General features: G+C 40.0%; 2 protein-coding genes across 2 annotated transcripts; one reads left to right on the top strand and one right to left on the bottom strand.

The window, feature by feature from the left end:
* Positions 1–253: 253 nt before the first annotated feature.
* LOC110950713 (E3 ubiquitin-protein ligase MARCHF2-like) lies at positions 254–5,919 on the top strand. The gene is made up of 5 exons (XM_022193461.2): positions 254–582; positions 1,719–2,018; positions 2,109–2,304; positions 2,766–2,975; positions 4,569–5,919. Exons 2-5 carry the CDS (start codon positions 1,834–1,836, stop codon positions 4,722–4,724), a joined length of 747 nt encoding a protein of 248 aa, XP_022049153.1. The 5' UTR covers positions 254–582; positions 1,719–1,833; the 3' UTR covers positions 4,725–5,919.
* A 507-nt stretch (positions 5,920–6,426) lies between these two features.
* On the bottom strand, positions 6,427–16,225 carry rab11bb (RAB11B, member RAS oncogene family, b). Its single transcript, XM_022193463.2, has 5 exons — positions 15,992–16,225; positions 11,318–11,513; positions 10,302–10,495; positions 9,672–9,752; positions 6,427–7,133 (listed from the first exon to the last, which is right to left on the bottom strand). Exons 1-5 carry the CDS (start codon positions 16,029–16,031, stop codon positions 6,988–6,990), a joined length of 657 nt encoding a protein of 218 aa, XP_022049155.1. The 5' UTR covers positions 16,032–16,225; the 3' UTR covers positions 6,427–6,987.
* Between the last annotated feature and the right edge of the window lie 2,129 nt (positions 16,226–18,354).

An 18,354-nucleotide genomic window follows, 5' to 3' on the forward strand; every position in this document is an offset into this window, starting at 1 on the left:
TAATTTGTTGCTCTAGAGCTAAATGTTTGACAATAGCGTTGTTGGACAAAAGTCAGATTTTTTTTTACACCAAACATTTAATAAAATTTTTATGCAGGAATTTCATGTTTATTTACCTCCATAACTTAACAGTTACACGAATTTCTCCATTTATTCCAGGTATGTTAGCACACTAGCTGCATTTACTCCTTTAACAAATGATTAACGAGTGTGGTAGATTGTGGCTCCCATATTGTTATTGACTGTGAAGGCAGCATCGTGTCACATGACCACTGCACAGCTGAGGGAAGCCGAGGTAGGCTTGCCCGTTGGTAGCCAGTTAGCTTCGCTAGCCGTGTCTAGCTGTCTTGGCAGGAACAGCCGTCTCTTCTCGGCTTTTCACCAAACAAACACCGAGGGAGCTACGCCACCAGCCATGGAGAGGACACAGCGCATGTGGTCGTGTTCTGTATCCCCTCGTAATGTCAGCCTTTGTTTAGATGTCAATGTCATAGTTTGTAGCTAGGACTGTCCAGTTAGCTCCGTTAGCTTGTGTCTGGCCAACGCAGGGCCAAGGCCAAGCAAGAAAAGACAGGCCGTCGGGTGAGTAAAATTACACTAACGTCTAAAGTTCATGCCTTATTTACGTTATTTTACATATTACGAACATATATGAGCCTGTTGGTTGATAGCTGGTCGAGTACTTTATGTGGTGTTACTGTGTTTAGATTAAAGCAGCCTCTGACGGCAGTCACACATTAACGGTCCTCTGTCAATCATAAACACATCGACATCGTAAACGTTAGCTCAAGAATTGTATATCAGTCATTAAACAGACGTAGAGAATGTCTGTTTTCACTGCTTTTACTGGCTTACCGTCCGAGCTTTTGTGTTTTTGACGTGTAATATGGTGGCAGCAGTGCAGAGCTACCGTGTTTAATGAATAACGTTGCATTGGATGCTGTATTATAGGCTTGCTTGATTTGTTTAGCTTTAAATACACTATCAAAATGCACCATAGCGCTATTGTAATGTCTCGGTTTCAAGACTGTAGTTTCAAATGGCGTTGTTTACAATCTGCAGGGACTGGTAGGGGACACCATTTGTTACTGACAATATTATCTGAACCCAACTTCCAATGTGCCCAAGGTCTACCTGAAAACCCAGCATTTTTTTCTGCAGTATGCTGCATTCTGTTTGAGCTTGCAAACACAGTTTCTTGAAGCCAGATCAACCTTATGCTTTTAAATGCATTAATTACTTACAATGCGTAAAATATATAAAGCATTGTTATACTTCATGGCTGCACCTTACTCCCATTTAAGACTTATGGATGTCTTTTGCATATGTTTTTAAAGATGTCCTTGTAATGTAGCTGGGCCTTTTTGGCATATTTGTAAAGCCGTGATTTCTAAGTAATGACAAAATTCTACAGAAAACGCACTGGAACAACGTACCTGTGTATTAATGTACAGATTAGACTGTGAGGAACTTTAAGTATTTTGTGCTTTGCCTTTAATGTGTATATTTACAGTTTTTTTTGTGTTTTTGTTTTTTTTAAACAAGGACCTGGAAATGATCTTTCTTACTTTACTATGATAGGCTGTGACCCTCTGTTGTATCAACATGGCATCACTGAGACTTATAAAGAAACTTGTGAGAGTCTTGGATGACTACATAACATGACATCATGTTGTAATTATGTAATCTAAGTCACCCATCCTTTGTGTCTTATTCAGAATCTACCAGGCATTTGCTCTGTAGGTGGACAGAGGAGGACATCAGGTTTTGGATCCAATCTTCTTTTGAAGTTGCCTCCACCGACACCTCTATCACCGTCACCCTCAGCTAAGCATGTCGTCGTCAGGCTGCTGCCACCTACCTGGCTCCCTTTGTGATTATTCGGGGAATGCTGAATCTGATGCCTCCAAGGATTCAGAGGAGTCTGACTCCACCGCACAGGCCCAATACATTGCCAAGGTTACAGCGAAAGATGGCCGCCCACTCTCTACCGTTGTCAAAGCGGTGAGCTTGCAGAGGTAAGAGAGCGATTAATTCACTATCTCCAGTGAACATGCTGTAATTAAATTGAATTTGGTTCATCTTTACATTTCTGTCTTTCTGCACAGTGATGTGGGTATGTGTCGGATTTGTCATGAGGGCGCTGGAGGGGAGACGCTGCTCTCGCCCTGCGACTGTACTGGTACGCTGGGTAAAGTGCACAAAAGCTGCTTGGAGAAGTGGCTGTCGTCCTCCAACACCAGCTACTGTGAACTTTGTCACACAGAGTTCACCATTGAACGGAGACCACAACCACTCACACAGGTGAGAGAGGATTTACTGCAAGGATAAATGTGTTTTGTTTCTTTGTTTGTATAAAAAGACATGGAAATGAGCACATTTGTCTAAAACCTGGGAAAACATTTATTCATTGGCCTTGTACTGATTGTTGAAGCACTTTGAAAGTGTCTGTGAGATTAAATTGAAGTCATGGAGAATGTGTGCCAGAAAGTAGCATTTTCAGCATAGGAGATGATTTGCTCCTACTGATGAGTTGACTGTCTGACCTTGTATGTAGAGTTCTGCCTCTTCTGTTTTTCAATAGCAGCTTTAATTAGGTTCTGCAGGAAGCTCACACCTCTTTAAAGCGTTATATTAAGATTTTGTTGTAGTCGTCATTTCTAACTAAAACACATCAATCAATCAAGCTAACACCTGCCGAGCTGATATTGTAGAAGTCTAATTTTGAGTTGCACCAGTGACCTCTGTATTTTGCTGTTGCTCAGTGGCTGAAGGACCCAGGCCCTCGCAGTGAGAAGCGTACGCTATTGTGCGACATGGCCTGCTTCCTTCTCATCACACCCCTGGCAGCTATCTCCGGCTGGCTGTGTTTGAGGGGAGCCCAGGACCACCTGCAGCTGAAGAGCAGACTGGAGGCTGTCGGGCTCATTGCCCTCACCATCGCTCTCTTCACTATCTACATCCTCTGGACACTGGTAACCAACACTTTACTGCCTTATTCTCTTGTAACTGACAGAAATAAATTGTACAGAGTCAATGCTATTCTCCCCTTTGGCTTTTGCCTACAAGTTGATGAAGGTGTTTTAGTCATTAGGCATGAAAACAAACATGATCTTTTACTGACACAATACAAAGACAATCGCAGCCTCAGATCTCAGTTCATGCTTTGATTCTTGTAGATATCAGGGTGCTGTTTTTTCTTCCTTCCCATGACTTTGAATAACACATGATCAAAGTCAAAGGCTGGAGAGACGCGAGAGCATGTGAATCTTGTTTTTCTCTGGCAATAAAACAGAGCAGTCATTTGTTTTATTGTTAGCCACAAACTGCATGCCTACAAATACACGCATAGCTGATTGAGAATAATAAGAAAAAACAAACTTGACTCTGTTCTTTTAACTGTGTCGTAGTCTTTAAAATTAGGAAGTATGGTAAACTTCAAAACACTTTTATTCTCCAGCAAAAGCCCCAACTGTGAAAGATGCCTTACTCTTCAATGCACTGGAAAAAATGCCCCTCTCAAAACAAGAAAAAAAAAAACTTACTTCAAAGAACTTTTACCTTGAAATAAGTGGGGAAAAAATCTGCTAATAGAACAGGTGAAAAATGGCTTGGTCAAATTTCTTGAAATAAGATGTGATATTTACAACATTGAGATCTTAAAATTAGCTGGGAAAACTTATTTTAAGCTATATTTTAGCAGGATTGTCAAACTTGGGTCTTTTAACCCTCCTGTTGACCTCATTTACCAAAAACTATTGTTGCCTTGTCTGAAAAAAGTCCAAAAATTTAAGCAAAAAAATTCCCCAAATTTATAAAAAAAAATGTGCTAAATCTTCAGGAAGAAAATTCCTCAAAAGTGTAAATATTTTCAAAAAATGAATAAAAATCTTCCAAAAAATCCTAAAAATATCTAAAGTGATTCCATATATATATATATATATATATATATATATATATATATATATATATATATATCAGTAAAACTTGTAATATTTTCTGTAAGAACATTCCGGGGAAAAAATCAACCAAAATCCAGCGAACTTCGCTGTAGTTTGGTTGATTTTTTTTTTCCCTGAATGTTCTTAAAGAAACATTTTTTTGCATTTCTTTTTTCCCACCAAAAAAATGTTCAAAAATTTCCCAAAGAATTTTGAAAATGTGGAAGTTTTAACTGTGAAAATATTTATTTTTTTCCACATTTTAAAACTTAAAAACAGGTCAATTTGACCCGCAGGACGACAGGAGGGTTAAAATAAAATAATTTCAAGATTGTTTGACTTAACAAGATATTTAAGATGTGTTGTCTTAAAACAAGTCCCTCCAGCTTGCTGAAATGTCACTTGTTAAGTGAATTTATCTTAAATCAAGTGGGATGAGACATTTTGACTAAAAATAAGACAAATAGACTTGGTAAGACTTTGAGTTTGTACAGTGTGGGTTTGAGCCTCTAACATGCTGCTCATAGCTGAGCTGCGTCCGTACTACTATGTCTCAAATATCTTCGTGTCAGTTTGTTGATGTCTGTCTCGATCCTCTCTTGTCTCACGCCCTGCCGCTTTTCTCAGGTGTCCTTTCGGTATCACTGTCAGTTGTACTCGGAGTGGAGGAGGACCAATCAGAAAGTGCGCCTGCTCATGCCCGACATGAAAGGAGCACACACCACCCAGCGTTCAGTGCCGACCAAGTCGACCAAGAAAATGACTGATGAGACCATCGTATGAGTGCAGAGCGGTGGCCAGAGGAATATTTAAAGTAAAGCCCACTGAAGCACTCGCTAAAAAAACCAACATTAATCATATTAATGAACTTTTGCACTTCGTATGGACCGTTCTGAGGGAAGAGCTTCTTCTTTCTGTTTTCTTTTCTTGAAGCACTTGATGTAAACTACTACGGTATTAGCCGACCACATAAGTGGTGTTGGGGAGAACTCATTCCGGAGTCACAGGTGACGAAAACATGATTGTCACCGGACAGCCAGCGCTGGGATGTGGACACACGGATAACGGACTAACCAGCCTGACTTCATGTCAGTGACACAAACTTATGAAATACTAAGACACAAGCTAATGTAGCAGAATATAACTGATTCAGCATGCTACTACAGTATAATATGAAACATATTCACTACCTATAATTCCCCCATGCCCCTTCACAATGTATTTAGCTGATTTTGAACAACGGGTCAACAGTAGCCCAGCGGCGGAGAATAATCTAAAAACTTGGGTTGACAGTCTGTGAATACTCTTTCTTTTTTCCTTCTTTTTGACAAGTAGAGGGCGACAGTCACTCGTTCCGGTGTCCTTGTCAATATTCTGAACCCTTTTAAATTTTCCAGGTAAAGCTTTGTCATCGCTGTCTGAAAAGTGAAAAACAAATCCTTTTTCTGTTCAGACAGCAGCTGAGGCATCATGTATTTATCACACTTGTCACGGGGCCAGTGAAGATTGTAGTATACGGGATGACACGAACTCCAAGCGTTTAATGGCAGTGCAGCAACGTCTAAGGAAATAGTATTGAACGTGAGGAAAAGTGTTTACATTCTAATTGGATGACGTTTCCTCTATTGTCATAAAAGTGCATTAGCAAACCGCCCTGCTCCACTTGTAAATGCACCATTCATTAATTGAGCTGCCTAGCAATGACCAGTAGTAATGTCTTACATCACAACAGATGTAATTTTAAATAGAGGAGACGCAGTGTTCGGGATGAGATTAGACTTTTGACCGATGTAAAGACAGAGACGTACCAGAGCAGGATGGTACTTGGTTAAAGGTGCAAAAGAGAAATGTGTTTTTGAGATGTCAATCGATGTATGCAGCATATGCTAAACAAAGTATTTTGTGTTATTGTAGTCTTCCTGCTGCATCCCCTTGGAAAGTTGGGTTATTGTGCAATAAAACATGAGGGACTCCTGGACTCCATTAGTGTGAAATGTGGTTTGCGTGGTGGTTTTGGGTGTTTCAGCTTCAAATGACGTCGGCTTTGGAGATGTAGCTAATGATCAATCGCAGAAGGAGTCATAAAGTGAGATTTAATGAGCCCTTTGTCAAAATATTCATTGTTCTATTTTTGTGCTGCAAAACCTCAACAGTTTGTCAGAGCACACTTTGATATTGATATATTTCTGTTTCCCTGCATTTCAGATGGTAAATCCTCAGCACTTGTTTGGCAGCACTATGTCCATGTTAAATTTCATATAAAGATTTTACATAAAACATATAAGCTTGTAAAATACTTTGCAGAAGATAAAAACGTAAGCTTTGCCAAGAAGCCGTGTTTAGAAGAGCTGTCTGACGTTTAAGATGAGTGATTCCCTCTTTGAGTTCATTAGATCGCTCCATTTAAATTACTGCTTGAGGCCATGATTAGTAGAGGAAGTTATTGTGTTGCTAAAAGAAACCCAAAAAGAGGACACAGCAAAGGTAATATTGTAAAATTTAATTTCATGGCATTAATATAATGTATGTGAGCAGACAAGCTATCAAAATAAAAAAAAAAAGAATATATTTTACACAAAATGAAATAAGCGTCAGCAGCGTCACGACCACTTTTTGAGATGATGACTGAACGAGGAGGAGAGAAGCCCAAAAACAGGACTGCTGATACAACTGAAACGGGCAGGATTTGAAACCCGGGCCTCCAACATGTGGCGATTACCGTCTACCAGGGAGATGTCTAGGCTTACAGGGTCTCAGACGAGGCTATTCTGCTACTCTGTCACGGTTAACTGTGGTAGCCGTCGTACCATCAGTCCTGTTTTTGCACTAGAAAGTAGCAGACTGTACCTGGGTCAGATTACAAGTTGAAATCAATTCACACACTTCTTTCTGGGATTGACTGCTCGCGGCAATAATGGAACTGACTCCACTGGTCTAAAAAAAGTGCAGATTCAAACAACATTGCACCCTGGACAGATGGAAGCATATCAACACTGTGGATTTCAATTAATAATCGACCCAGGTGAGGAGGGACAGTTGCCATGGGTTACAGGTTCTGACAGCACTGCAGTTTGCTCCCCCTCTGGCCGTCCGTGGTCGGTGGCACGCTGATGTCCACCACGTTGTTTCCTGGGGACTCGTCATGGGCGGACCGCTCAGCGATCTGTTTCTGCGATACGATGCGGTATATTTCTGTTTTCGAGAAGGTGAAACAGAAAAAAATCGTCCAGTTTTAATCACAACAGTCTTGTTTGATCCGCTATTTCCTTAACCCTCCCGTTGTCCTCATTTATAGGCATCAAAAAATATTGTTTCCTTGTCTGGAAAAAATCCAAAAATTCAGCAAAAAAATTCTCAAAATTTCTGAAAATTCCAATAATTGTTTAAAGTTTCCCTTAAAAGTTTTATTTTTAAAAAATCCCCAAATTTGGCAAGAAAATTTTTTCAAACAATGAGTAAAAACCTTCCAAAAAGAATCCTAAAAATATCTGAAGTAATTACATATACATCAGTATAACAGAATATTTTCTTTAAGAACATTCACATAAAAATCAACCAAAATCCAGCGAATTTCGCTGGATTTTGGTTGATTTTTACGTGAATATTCTTAAGAAACATTTTTAACATTGCTTTTCTTCTACCAAAAAAATGTTCAAAGATTGCCCAAGAATGTTGAAAATGTGGACATCAGAAGTTTTTTCCACATTTTCAAACTTTAAAACGGGTCAATTTTGACCCGCAGGATGACATGAGGGTTAAAAGATGAAACTTCTGTCCACCTGAGGTACATAAAACTACCTATCCATCCATCCGCTCATCCATTATCTATACACCGCTTAATCCTCATTAGGGCTGCAGGGTATTTAAAACAACCTATTTCATTTGGGATCACAGTTATACATCCACATCACATGACACACTACTACATCGGAATAACAGTCGAAGAAGCACTCATAATGTTTTAGAACCAAAACTGAAAACATCCATCCATTATCTATACACCAATAAACCTTCTTTGGGGTCGTGAGGGGCTGGAGTCTATCCCAGCTGACTTAGGGGCCGTTTATACGAGGACCATCCTAACAGAAAACGCAAAAGTGGCGTCTTGTCATTTCACGTTTAGACGAGCGGTTTTGAAGGAAATCTGCGTATATACGGTGACACTATAGTGTGTGGAATTCGATTGGATATGCATGCCAGGCAGCTGGGTGGCGCTGTGATAAAACTCTGCCATGTCTACGCGCATGCTTACTATCTCCCTTTTCGGATCTCCGCCGCGGTAAATGTTCATGAATGGAATCTGTACAGATTCTGTACGTTTGTTGGTACGACTCCTGTAGTGTACATAGAGCTGCCAGAGTTGCTTGAAGGTACAAAGGATGGAAATAATCACACATCTTTGTTTACGTCCTTGTACCGGCCGGCAAACCAAAGCACGTATGTGACGTAATCGCGTACGCGACGTGGTCAGATCTCGGCAAAGTTTTGCGTTTTGCTGTTTAGACGGAAACGTAAAGGCGGAGCGTTTTCTACTTTTCCACTCTGGAGGCCGGTTTCAAATTTTTTGCGTTTTCAAGCCCCCAAAACGCCGTCCTCGTATAAACGGTAGGGTGTTTTGTTGAAATATTTTGCCGTTTTCACCTGCAAGCGTCCTCGTGTAAACGGCCCCTTAGGGTGAAGGCAGGGTGTCACAGAGCTACACGGAGAGACAAACAATCACGCTCACATTCACACCTGCAGACAATTTAGAATCACCAATTAACCTCAGCATGTTTTTGGACTGTGGGAGGAAGCTGGAGAACCCGGAGAAAACTGACACATGCACAGGGAGAACATGTAAAAAGATCCCGGGAAGGCTGTGACCTTCTAGCTGCAAGGTGAACATGCTAACTACCAAGGCCCTAAACTGAAACATGACTAATATATTTTACATGTTTGGCTAAAAATCCACACAAGACGGACACCAGGAATGTTTAACAGGTAAGTTACAGGAAAAGATCTTTTTTTCCTGCAGCTGTGAGTAACTGCTTTTTGTTAATATCAGTGGCTAGTTCTACAACTAATGTTAAGATAATACTCAAATGTAGAGTACCTAAACATTAATATATTCATGTACTGTGCACAGTGTCGCTCTGACATCCACCATGGGCGTAGACGTCGTTTGAACATTGGGTCAGGTCTGGTTGTCCTCCCACAAGGAATGTTCCTGCATTCAGCTGAATTTTTAAGCACCAACTTCTGTCTTTTCTGTGTCAATTTATGGTGGAAATGTCATTATTTATGTAGAAACACCATGTAACAGTTCAAAATATAAAGGAATATAGAGCAGTGAGGCTGCTCGGCATCCCATATATGGAGTTTTCTATTTTATTATTATCCCTGATGAGTCACTGCACATATAGGCTGGATTTACTCTTCTGTTCTATTTTGTGTCTTTGGTTTGGGGAAGTAGCCTCTTTAAATGTGCTCGTGGCACATATTCAGTCAATGATTCACTTTAATGCATTCATAAACCCCTGGGCTTTAGTTGCTTATTTGTGTTTCAGCAGCTTTCTGCACATTCAGGACAAATCAGACATGTTTAAGGTGCAGAAGGAAAAATATGGACCCCAGTCTGAGGCGTTATAGTCCATGAATTATCTTTACAGTATTTTTCTTTTGTGTTTTCACAAGGGTGGGCAAATGTCAGCGTTCTAAATACTGAGAGGGATGAATCACTTTCATGCGTACCTGTGAGGATATTCTTGAAGGCTTCTTCAACATTTGTTGAGTCCAAGGCTGAAGTTTCTATGAATGACAGATTGTTCTTCTCTGGAGGGTAAGAATGAAAACAGAAATTTAACAGCAATAATAGCTCGAATTTTACTATAAACACCCAAAAACAGACATTTTTTTGCAGCTTGTGGACACCAGAGTACATTTTTTTTGTGTGAAACAAGTTAACCAAAACAAAAGTATCAGAGAAATGCACTCAGATTATTAGCATCTTCAATGCATCAAATATGTGAGAAATGTTTCTTTTTTCTTTTTTTTTTACATCATCTGGGTGCACAATGTGTACATTAAGGGAAACTTAAAGGCCTCTTTCTTTCTTTCTTTGCATTCTAAGTATATGCCAATTTAATGGATTGTTTATTTTCTCCAAAAAACTAAGCGTATCCATTTTGCTACCAATATGTACCCTCTGTCATTTTTAACAGGAGAATTAAGCAATAAAGCTTTTCGAAATGAGGCGGAAAAACATTAATGGAGAAAGCATTTCATATCAGAAATAACCATCAGACAAATACCTATACATCACTTGATACAAAAGATCTAAAACGGTGGCACCAAAGGATTCTTCTAGTACAGTTTCAGTACCTGCGAAGGCCCGGGCCTCGTCTGTGGGTACGGCCCTGAGGTGACGCAGGTCGCTCTTGTTGCCCACCAGCATGATGACGATGTTGTTGTCGGCGTGGTCCCTCAGCTCCTTCAGCCAGCGCTCCACGTTCTCGTAGGTCAGGTGTTTGGCGATGTCATACACTAACAGCGCCCCCACCGCTCCTCTGTAGTATCTGTAACGCGACCACACACAGAAATATCAGGGCGTCTGCAGGGCCACAGAAGGATTTTAGCTTGTGGTGAGGTTGTTTTCTCCATTAACCCACTTTGGTTTTCTATTGTTGTACTTTATGAGCTGTACTTGTGCATTTAGACCAGGGGAGTCAAACTCATTCTAGTTCAGGAGCCACATTCAGCCCAATTTGATCTCAAGTGGACCAGAACAGCTAAATCATAAAATAACAGCCTATACACAATGACGACTCCAAAATTTCCCTTTGTTTTAGTGCAAGAAAGTACGTTCTGAAAATGTTCAGTTAAAGAACCATCTTTTTACAAAACACTAAGAACAAACTGAAATTTCATAAGAAAAATCAATTCAATTTCAGCAATATTATGTCTTAGTTTATCATTTACACATTACAACTTAGACATCAGAGTGTCTACAAAGGAACAAACAACATAAAAAAACCCCACAAACAACAAAACAATGCAAAAACTAATAAAGCGAAACACAAAATGACAAAAATGAGAAAACTACAAAAAACATGAGACAAGCGACAAAAGTCAGATGAAACAAGACAAAATGTTACAAAAATTAGACACAAAATGACAAAAGAACAGTGAGCAACTTGGATTGCTCACTGTTTATGATCAAAACAACTTGTCATGGTCTAGAAATTATTTAAATCTGGAGGATTTAAAGCACCACCTGCTGATTAAACAGAACTTTAATCTCCCTATTTAACTGTGGAAGAAAACGCCCAATATTCTGCTTCATTTTAAGTGATCTGAAGTGTTTCCCCACACTGAGGCCTGTCAGGTGACCGACTCACGCTGAGGTGATGGCTCTGTAGCGCTCCTGTCCGGCTGTGTCCCAGATCTGGGCCTTTATCGTCTTTCCATCCACCTGAATGCTGCGCGTGGCGAACTCCACCCCGATGGTGCTCTTGCTCTCCAGGTTGAACTCATTTCGTGTGAATCGAGAGAGCAGGTTGCTCTTCCCTACGCCCGAGTCTCCGATTAACACAACTGTGGAGAGGAGGTGAGAGGTGGAGGGTGGGTGCTTTATTTTCAAACCAAATGAGTGTTGATCTCACACAAAGCAGTGACTTTGAATGCTGGTGTTTGGAGGGCTGTGTGTTTTTGTGTGTGTGCAAAATGATACATGGTGAATGACAGTCAATAGTGATTGAAAATGTTCATATATACATTACTTTTTTTAAAGTGATGTATTACTTTACTTATTTGCTCCATATCCTCCTCAGACCCAGCCCATTCATTTATGCTCTCCGCTCTGGACATTTGTTTTTGATCAATATCTTTTGGCTCGTTTGAGCTACCCAAATAAATCCTGATGAGTTTAATTGAGGACATTCTGGCCTTTCTGATGATCAAGTGCTTGGGTGGGATGTTTATTTATTTCATTTGTAAAATACTTTTTTATGTAAATACAAACATTCTCCAAACTAGAATGAAAGGGAGCAGAAAGAAGACAAGATGACAAGAACTCCTGACATGTTTCTGAACATGTCAGGAGTTATAAATTGGGGTTAAAGTTCAGTTAAACAGCCCGTTTATGAATGTCAGCTGTAATGGACATGAGAACCATTTAATGAAATCAGCTAGTAGCTAACTAGCTGCCTTGTTGTTTGTTTACATTTAAATTTCTGCTCCAAAACACATTTCTTTGTGAGGTAATAAACATGTTGAATGCAATGTAATAAATAAATAGTTATTACTATGCTTCATTCAACCTCTTAAATTTTTACACTATTATTTAATTTAGTTTCATTAGAAATTGGATTGACGTTCTTGTTTTCTTGTGGGTCTATTTTGATTTCAATTTGTTGCTGTTTTTTTTTTAATGGTAAAGTTGTTGTGTTGTCTCTAAAATAAAAGTACTTTTAAATTGTTGTTGTTTTAACTCCAAAAAGGCAGGAAATCCAAAAAATGATTGAAAGATCTCCCCCCCCACCCACCCCCGGTTCTCAGGAGGATATAGAAAGCATTTCATCACACTACAGTTAACATTATAACATGAACGCCCACATATCAGCACAAACTGCGATCCTAATAAGGAAATGAACACAATATTTGTACTGTTTATGAAAGCATTTCCTCAACAGCAAAGTTAGGCAAAGAGCACGATGAGTGGTGAGAACACAGCAGCCTCAGCAGCAATACGACAACAAAGTGTTACTACACAGGACATCAAACACAATGTGCAGCGGAGAGACCAGCTCTATTGTACCTTACAGGCCTTATTGTGCTGTCTTTTCCCAACAGAGCACTTCACTCTCAGGCTGCAGGCTGACTTGTGGCTTCTGGAGTTTCCAGAAGCAGAATGAGAGGCAGAGCTTTTAGTCATCAAGCTCCTCTAATGTGGAACCAGCTCCCACTTTTAGGATTAAGCTTTCCTTTTTGATACATCTTACAATAATTGCTGCCCAGATGATCCTGAACCATCCTTCGGTTATGCTGCTGCAGGTCCCATGATGCACCGAGGTCCACTCCCCATATATTTATACGCCCTCATTGCATGTTACCAACTTTGTGTCTTTTCTGTCCTGTAGTTTTGTTTTCTCTGCAGGTATCTCTTGTTCTGGAGTTGCATGTTTCTATTCTGGCCTCACCAGTATTTACGGTTTCCTTATGTGTTTGTCTGTTTTCTATTTGCTATCCTATCCTTTTACTCTCACCCTGTTTGATTCAGATGAGCATCCTCCCTCAGTGTGGTTCTAAAAAGGAGTTGTTACATGGGTCAATATATAATTGAGGGACTTTTGAAGTCCAAGGATTTATCTTGCATATATTTTTATTTAAACTTAAAAAAAAAACAATGTTTCTATGTTCATTATGATCATGTCTTTACAAATTCCATAATTATTTATGATTTAAACAATCACTTAATAAAAAAGACTGAATATCTAAAATGTCAACTAAATAACTGTCTGAATTTAATAACAACCACCTTCTAATTAGCTAAACAATAATAAAATGAGCTTATTCAAAAAATGTAAAAAAAAAAAAATCTGTGTCTGAGGTATCACTTTCAACTAAGTTACATTACAATAGACTGTAAAATAAATTATTATACAGTCTATGTTACAAAACACCTCTAAAGGAAGTGTGTTAATTCCAGATCACATGACCTGCTCCACATGATGTCATTTCCTCCTGAAGAAAAGACTGGCAAGACTCCAAGGCTTTCTGAGTTATTTAATATAAAGTAGTGTGTGGATTTATCGCATGTCAACAGGTTCACTACAATATCTTTATAAAAAAACTTTCAATCTCAATTTTACTCAATCGTATTTATAATATTTAGAAGAATCTTTCTCTAAAATGCCATGCGGTGTTTGGTTATAGGCGGCCATGTTGATTTTAGGCCTGAAAACAGCAAAAAAAATGTCAACTATGATAAAAAAAAGTCCCGCAGTTATATAATGACCCATATCCTATTGGTGACAAAGAGCTGCTCAAAGGGTTTCTCTGTATATTACTATTTTCTGAGGTCTTCGACTTACTATGCAAAGTGCTTTAAGAGGACTTAAGCAGATGAAGCCTAAAAATGAACTAAATTTCAAAAAGCAAACACCTGAAAATCAAATTAAAGCCTTGCACTTCCTCTGGGATTGTCCAATTTTTAAGAAGAGGTGTTTGAGTCAGTGAACCGCCATGACGTTACATAACAGATGATGACGGGAGGGTTTATAACGGCCTGTTTTCTGATGTGAGGGTTTTCCTTTTTAATAGACTGAAAATAACTGAGCTTTTGCAAATTGAGAAGTTAACTTGGGTATTATTTACAACTTAATAATGAAGAAGTAAACGGACGTGGGGCTGTAAGTGCACTGTCAGATCACCTCATCTGATTTAGTGTACTTAATGTAAATAAATGAGCTTTGATAATATTTAGTTAACTGAACTTAAAATGTCTTTTTTTTTTTTAACTTTCAGACCACTTTGAACTTGAGACACAAGTTCTTTTAATTTAAGGAACTGGACTTCAAATGACATGTTAAATGAATGAACAACTGAGAGTTCACTCAACTCATTAAATTACGTTTATATGAAACAAAACTAGCATATAAGCAGAGCTTCCAGGATACATTGTTAGAGAGAAAAAAATAGAGAGTTAAAACTTCCCATAGACTCTTACTTTTGTAGTTTAACAAAGCAGATCGGGTGGAAACTTGGCGTGTGTCTTTGTTAAATTACGTCATGATTGTTTCTTTTCAGATTCTAACCATGACAAAGGTTGAATTCAGTCTTTACACCTGCAACTGTACAGTTTGTTTTTTGCACTGATGCTGGTCAAAACAGCTGCAAAGTTTCACTGTTAAAGGAAGAACTTCATCGTAAGATTCATCTCAACATCTCCAGTTTTTTTAACTTGTATTTTTCAAGTTTAGTTAGTTTACCTCAAGTTTTACATCTTCACCGCTCAGATGACTGACTAATCTACTAAAGTTCAGGTAACTCACATTTATGAGGCTGCAGAGGAACCTGAAATGATTTACAACCTTCAAATATTACATCTAAACAGCCCAACTTTCCTCTAAAGTCACATCTACTGTCCAGCATCCTCACATGAGCTGCTCCTCCACAGACCCTGATGTCAGATCAGTACAATCAGTGTCTGAAAGTGATCGATTATGGTTTGATGAGTAGAGAAGCACAAGGTGGTGCCTCTGTGCTTTCATTCTCCCTCCACAGAAAGGAAATAGAGCCGAACTTTGTCCCCCGCCGACATCGCTCTGGTCCGGGCTGCAGGAAGCTGATAACAGGCTTCATCAAAACCTGAATCGACAGTTTCAGGCCGCCTTGCCCTTCCTGTTTCGGCCGGGTACACAGACGATGTAGGGGGGACGTGGAGAAGGGTGAGGGAGGGAGGCAGGGAGAGAGAGCCTCCGGCAGATGCCCTATTCATCCCACAGAGGAGACTTTGTTGCATCTAAATGGCCTTTTGGCTCCTACAGGCCCGGGATGTTAATGTGCCACAGGAGCTGATATCACGATCAAAGGAGGGCTTTCTGGATCCTCACAGACCTGATCCTCAGCCTCACTGTGTCTCAGGCCTGCTGACTGTCAGAATAACACAGAAACACACCACCACCACCACTGCTGCTGCTGCATCCTCATCTGCTCAGTCTCATTGATCAGCTGGCTAATAGGCCTCTGATCAACCTGATCACCAAACCATCCACTGGAGAAACAAACAGCCATCCTGCTCTACGAGTTGATGAAAGTTTAATATACAAAAAAGAAGCCAGAGCACGGATAGGGTATTGCATCCTCCACCTATAAATATAGCTGCAGGCTGTGATGTTACAATGACAGCATTATGTTGTAATAACAGCATCCGGGCACAAACACACACAGCTGCTGAGCGAAAACGACACAATAACGAGATTTAAAGGCCTCCAAAAGGCATCGCTTTGTCGCTGTGAGCCTGTGTTAAAAAGGGGAATGCAGTCATCTTTTTTTTTTTTTTTTTTTTTTACCTTTGAACAAGAAATCGTATTCATCGTCTCGGTTCCCCATTCTAGACGAGGCCGCTCCAACGCTTGTCTCCGGACGAGGATGTGCGGAAAGTTGTGGCCGTGAATTGTCGCTATTTGCCAGAAAAATAGTGGTAAAGGTTTGAGCTCAGACTCTGCGCCAGTGCTGGCTGTCAAGGCGAGCTGGCCGCAGAAAGGGAGAGATCCCAACTCTGCAGAGGGAGGGGAGGAGTCCCTGCACTGCGCATGCCTTCCTCTCGGGGGCGCTCTTTACTGACATGCCGGCAGATGGCTGCCATTCATGATGTCTCCTCCACAGCCTGATTCTGAATGAGCAATAAGGTCAGCTCACATTAAATCACAATATCACTGCTGCACTGGTTAATGGAAGATTTGTATTCTGTGAGCAAAACCATTATTACTACATTCACTCTGAGAATATTAGTTCAGGTTAATCAGGCCGTAATCACCTCAAGGCCAACATTCAATCTCAAGCTTCTAAAGGTGTAGGTAAGATGTAGGTAAACCCTGTAAAACCCAAATATTTTTTTAAAAAGCAATAAAAAACATATATAGAAAACCTTAATATAAAAAACATGAGCAAAAATAAATAAAACTAAAAATTTATATATATAATGAAAAATTGCATATACACTCAACAAAATATATCAATGCAACACTTTTGTTTTTGCTCCCATTTTTTATGAGATGAACTCAAAGATCTAAAACTTTTTCCACATACACAATATCACCATTTCTCTCAAATATTTTTCACAAATCTGTCTAAATCTGTGATAGTGAGCACTTCTCCTTTGCTGAGATAATCCATCCCACCTCACAGGTGTGCCATATCAAGATGCTGATTAGACACCATGATTAGTGCACAGGTGTGCCTTAGACTGCCCACAATAAAAGGCCACTCTGAAAGGTGCAGTTTTGTTTTATGGGGGCAGGGTCCTCTCCTCTTCAATGGCTGTGCGAAGTGTCTGGATATTGGCAGGAACTGGTACACGCTGTTGTATACGCCGATCCAGAGCATCCCAAACATGCTCAATGGGTGACATGTCTGGTGAGTATGCTGTCCATGCAAGAACTGGGATGTTTTCAGTTTCCAAGAATTGTGTACAGATCCTTGCAACATGGGGCCGTGCATTATCCTGCTGCAACATGAGGTGATGTTCTTGGATGTATGGCACAACAATGGGCCTCAGGATCTCGTCACGGTATCTCTGTGCATTCACAATGCCATCAATAAAATGCACCTGTGTTCTTGGTCCATAAAAGACGCCTGCCCATACCATAACCCCACCGCCACCATGGGCCACTCCATCCACAACACTGACATCAGAAAACCGCTCACCCACATGATGCCACACATGCTGTCTGCCATCTGCCCTAAACAGTGTAAACCGGGATTCATCCATGAAGAGAACACCTCTCCAACGTGCCAGACGCCATCCAATGTGAGCATTTGCCCACTCAAGTCGGTTACGACGACGAACTGGAGTCAGGCTGAGAGCCCAATGAGGACGACGAGCATGCAGATGAGCTTCCCTGAGATGGTTTCTGACAGTTTATGCAGAAATTCTTTGGTTCTGCAAACCGATTGTTCAGCAGCTGTCTGAGTGGCTGGTCTCAGACCATCTTGGAGGTGAACATGCTGGTTGTGGAGGTCCTGGGCTGGTGTGGTTACACGTGGTCTGTGGTTGTGAGGCTGGTTGGATGTACTGCCAAATACTCTGAAATGCCTTTGGAGACGGCTTATGGTAGAGAAATGAACATTCAATACACGAGCAACAGCTCTGGTTGACATTCCTGCTGTCAGCATGCCAATTGCACGCTCCCTCAAATCTTGCCACATCTGTGGCATTGTGCTGTGTGATGAAACTGCACCTTTCAGAGTGACCTTTTATTGTGGGCAGTCTAAGGCACACCTGTGCACTAATCATGGTGTCGAATCAGCATCTTGATATGGCACACCTGTGAGGTGGGATATATTATCTCAGCAAAGGAGAAGTGCTCACTATCACAGATTTAGACAGATTTGTGAACAATATTTGAGAGAAATGATGATATTTTGTATGTGGAAAAAGTTTTAGATCTTTGAGTTCATCTCATAAAAAATGGGAGCGAAAACAAAAGTGTTGCGTTCATATTTGTGTGTGTGTGTCTTTGTTTAAATATGGAGATAAGAAAAATCAGAATATTTGCTTTTTAAAATAAAACTGATTCATTAAATTAAATACAATTAAATATATTTGATTAAATTAAATGTAGGACGCAATATGTCAATATTAATAAGCAAGAAGCAATTAAACTTTAATAAGCACCTAAAAGATTAGAAAACAATGAAAAGATGCTCACAT

This window comes from Acanthochromis polyacanthus, chromosome 9 (genome assembly GCF_021347895.1).
Source record: "Acanthochromis polyacanthus isolate Apoly-LR-REF ecotype Palm Island chromosome 9, KAUST_Apoly_ChrSc, whole genome shotgun sequence".
NCBI lineage: Eukaryota > Metazoa > Chordata > Actinopteri > Pomacentridae > Acanthochromis > Acanthochromis polyacanthus.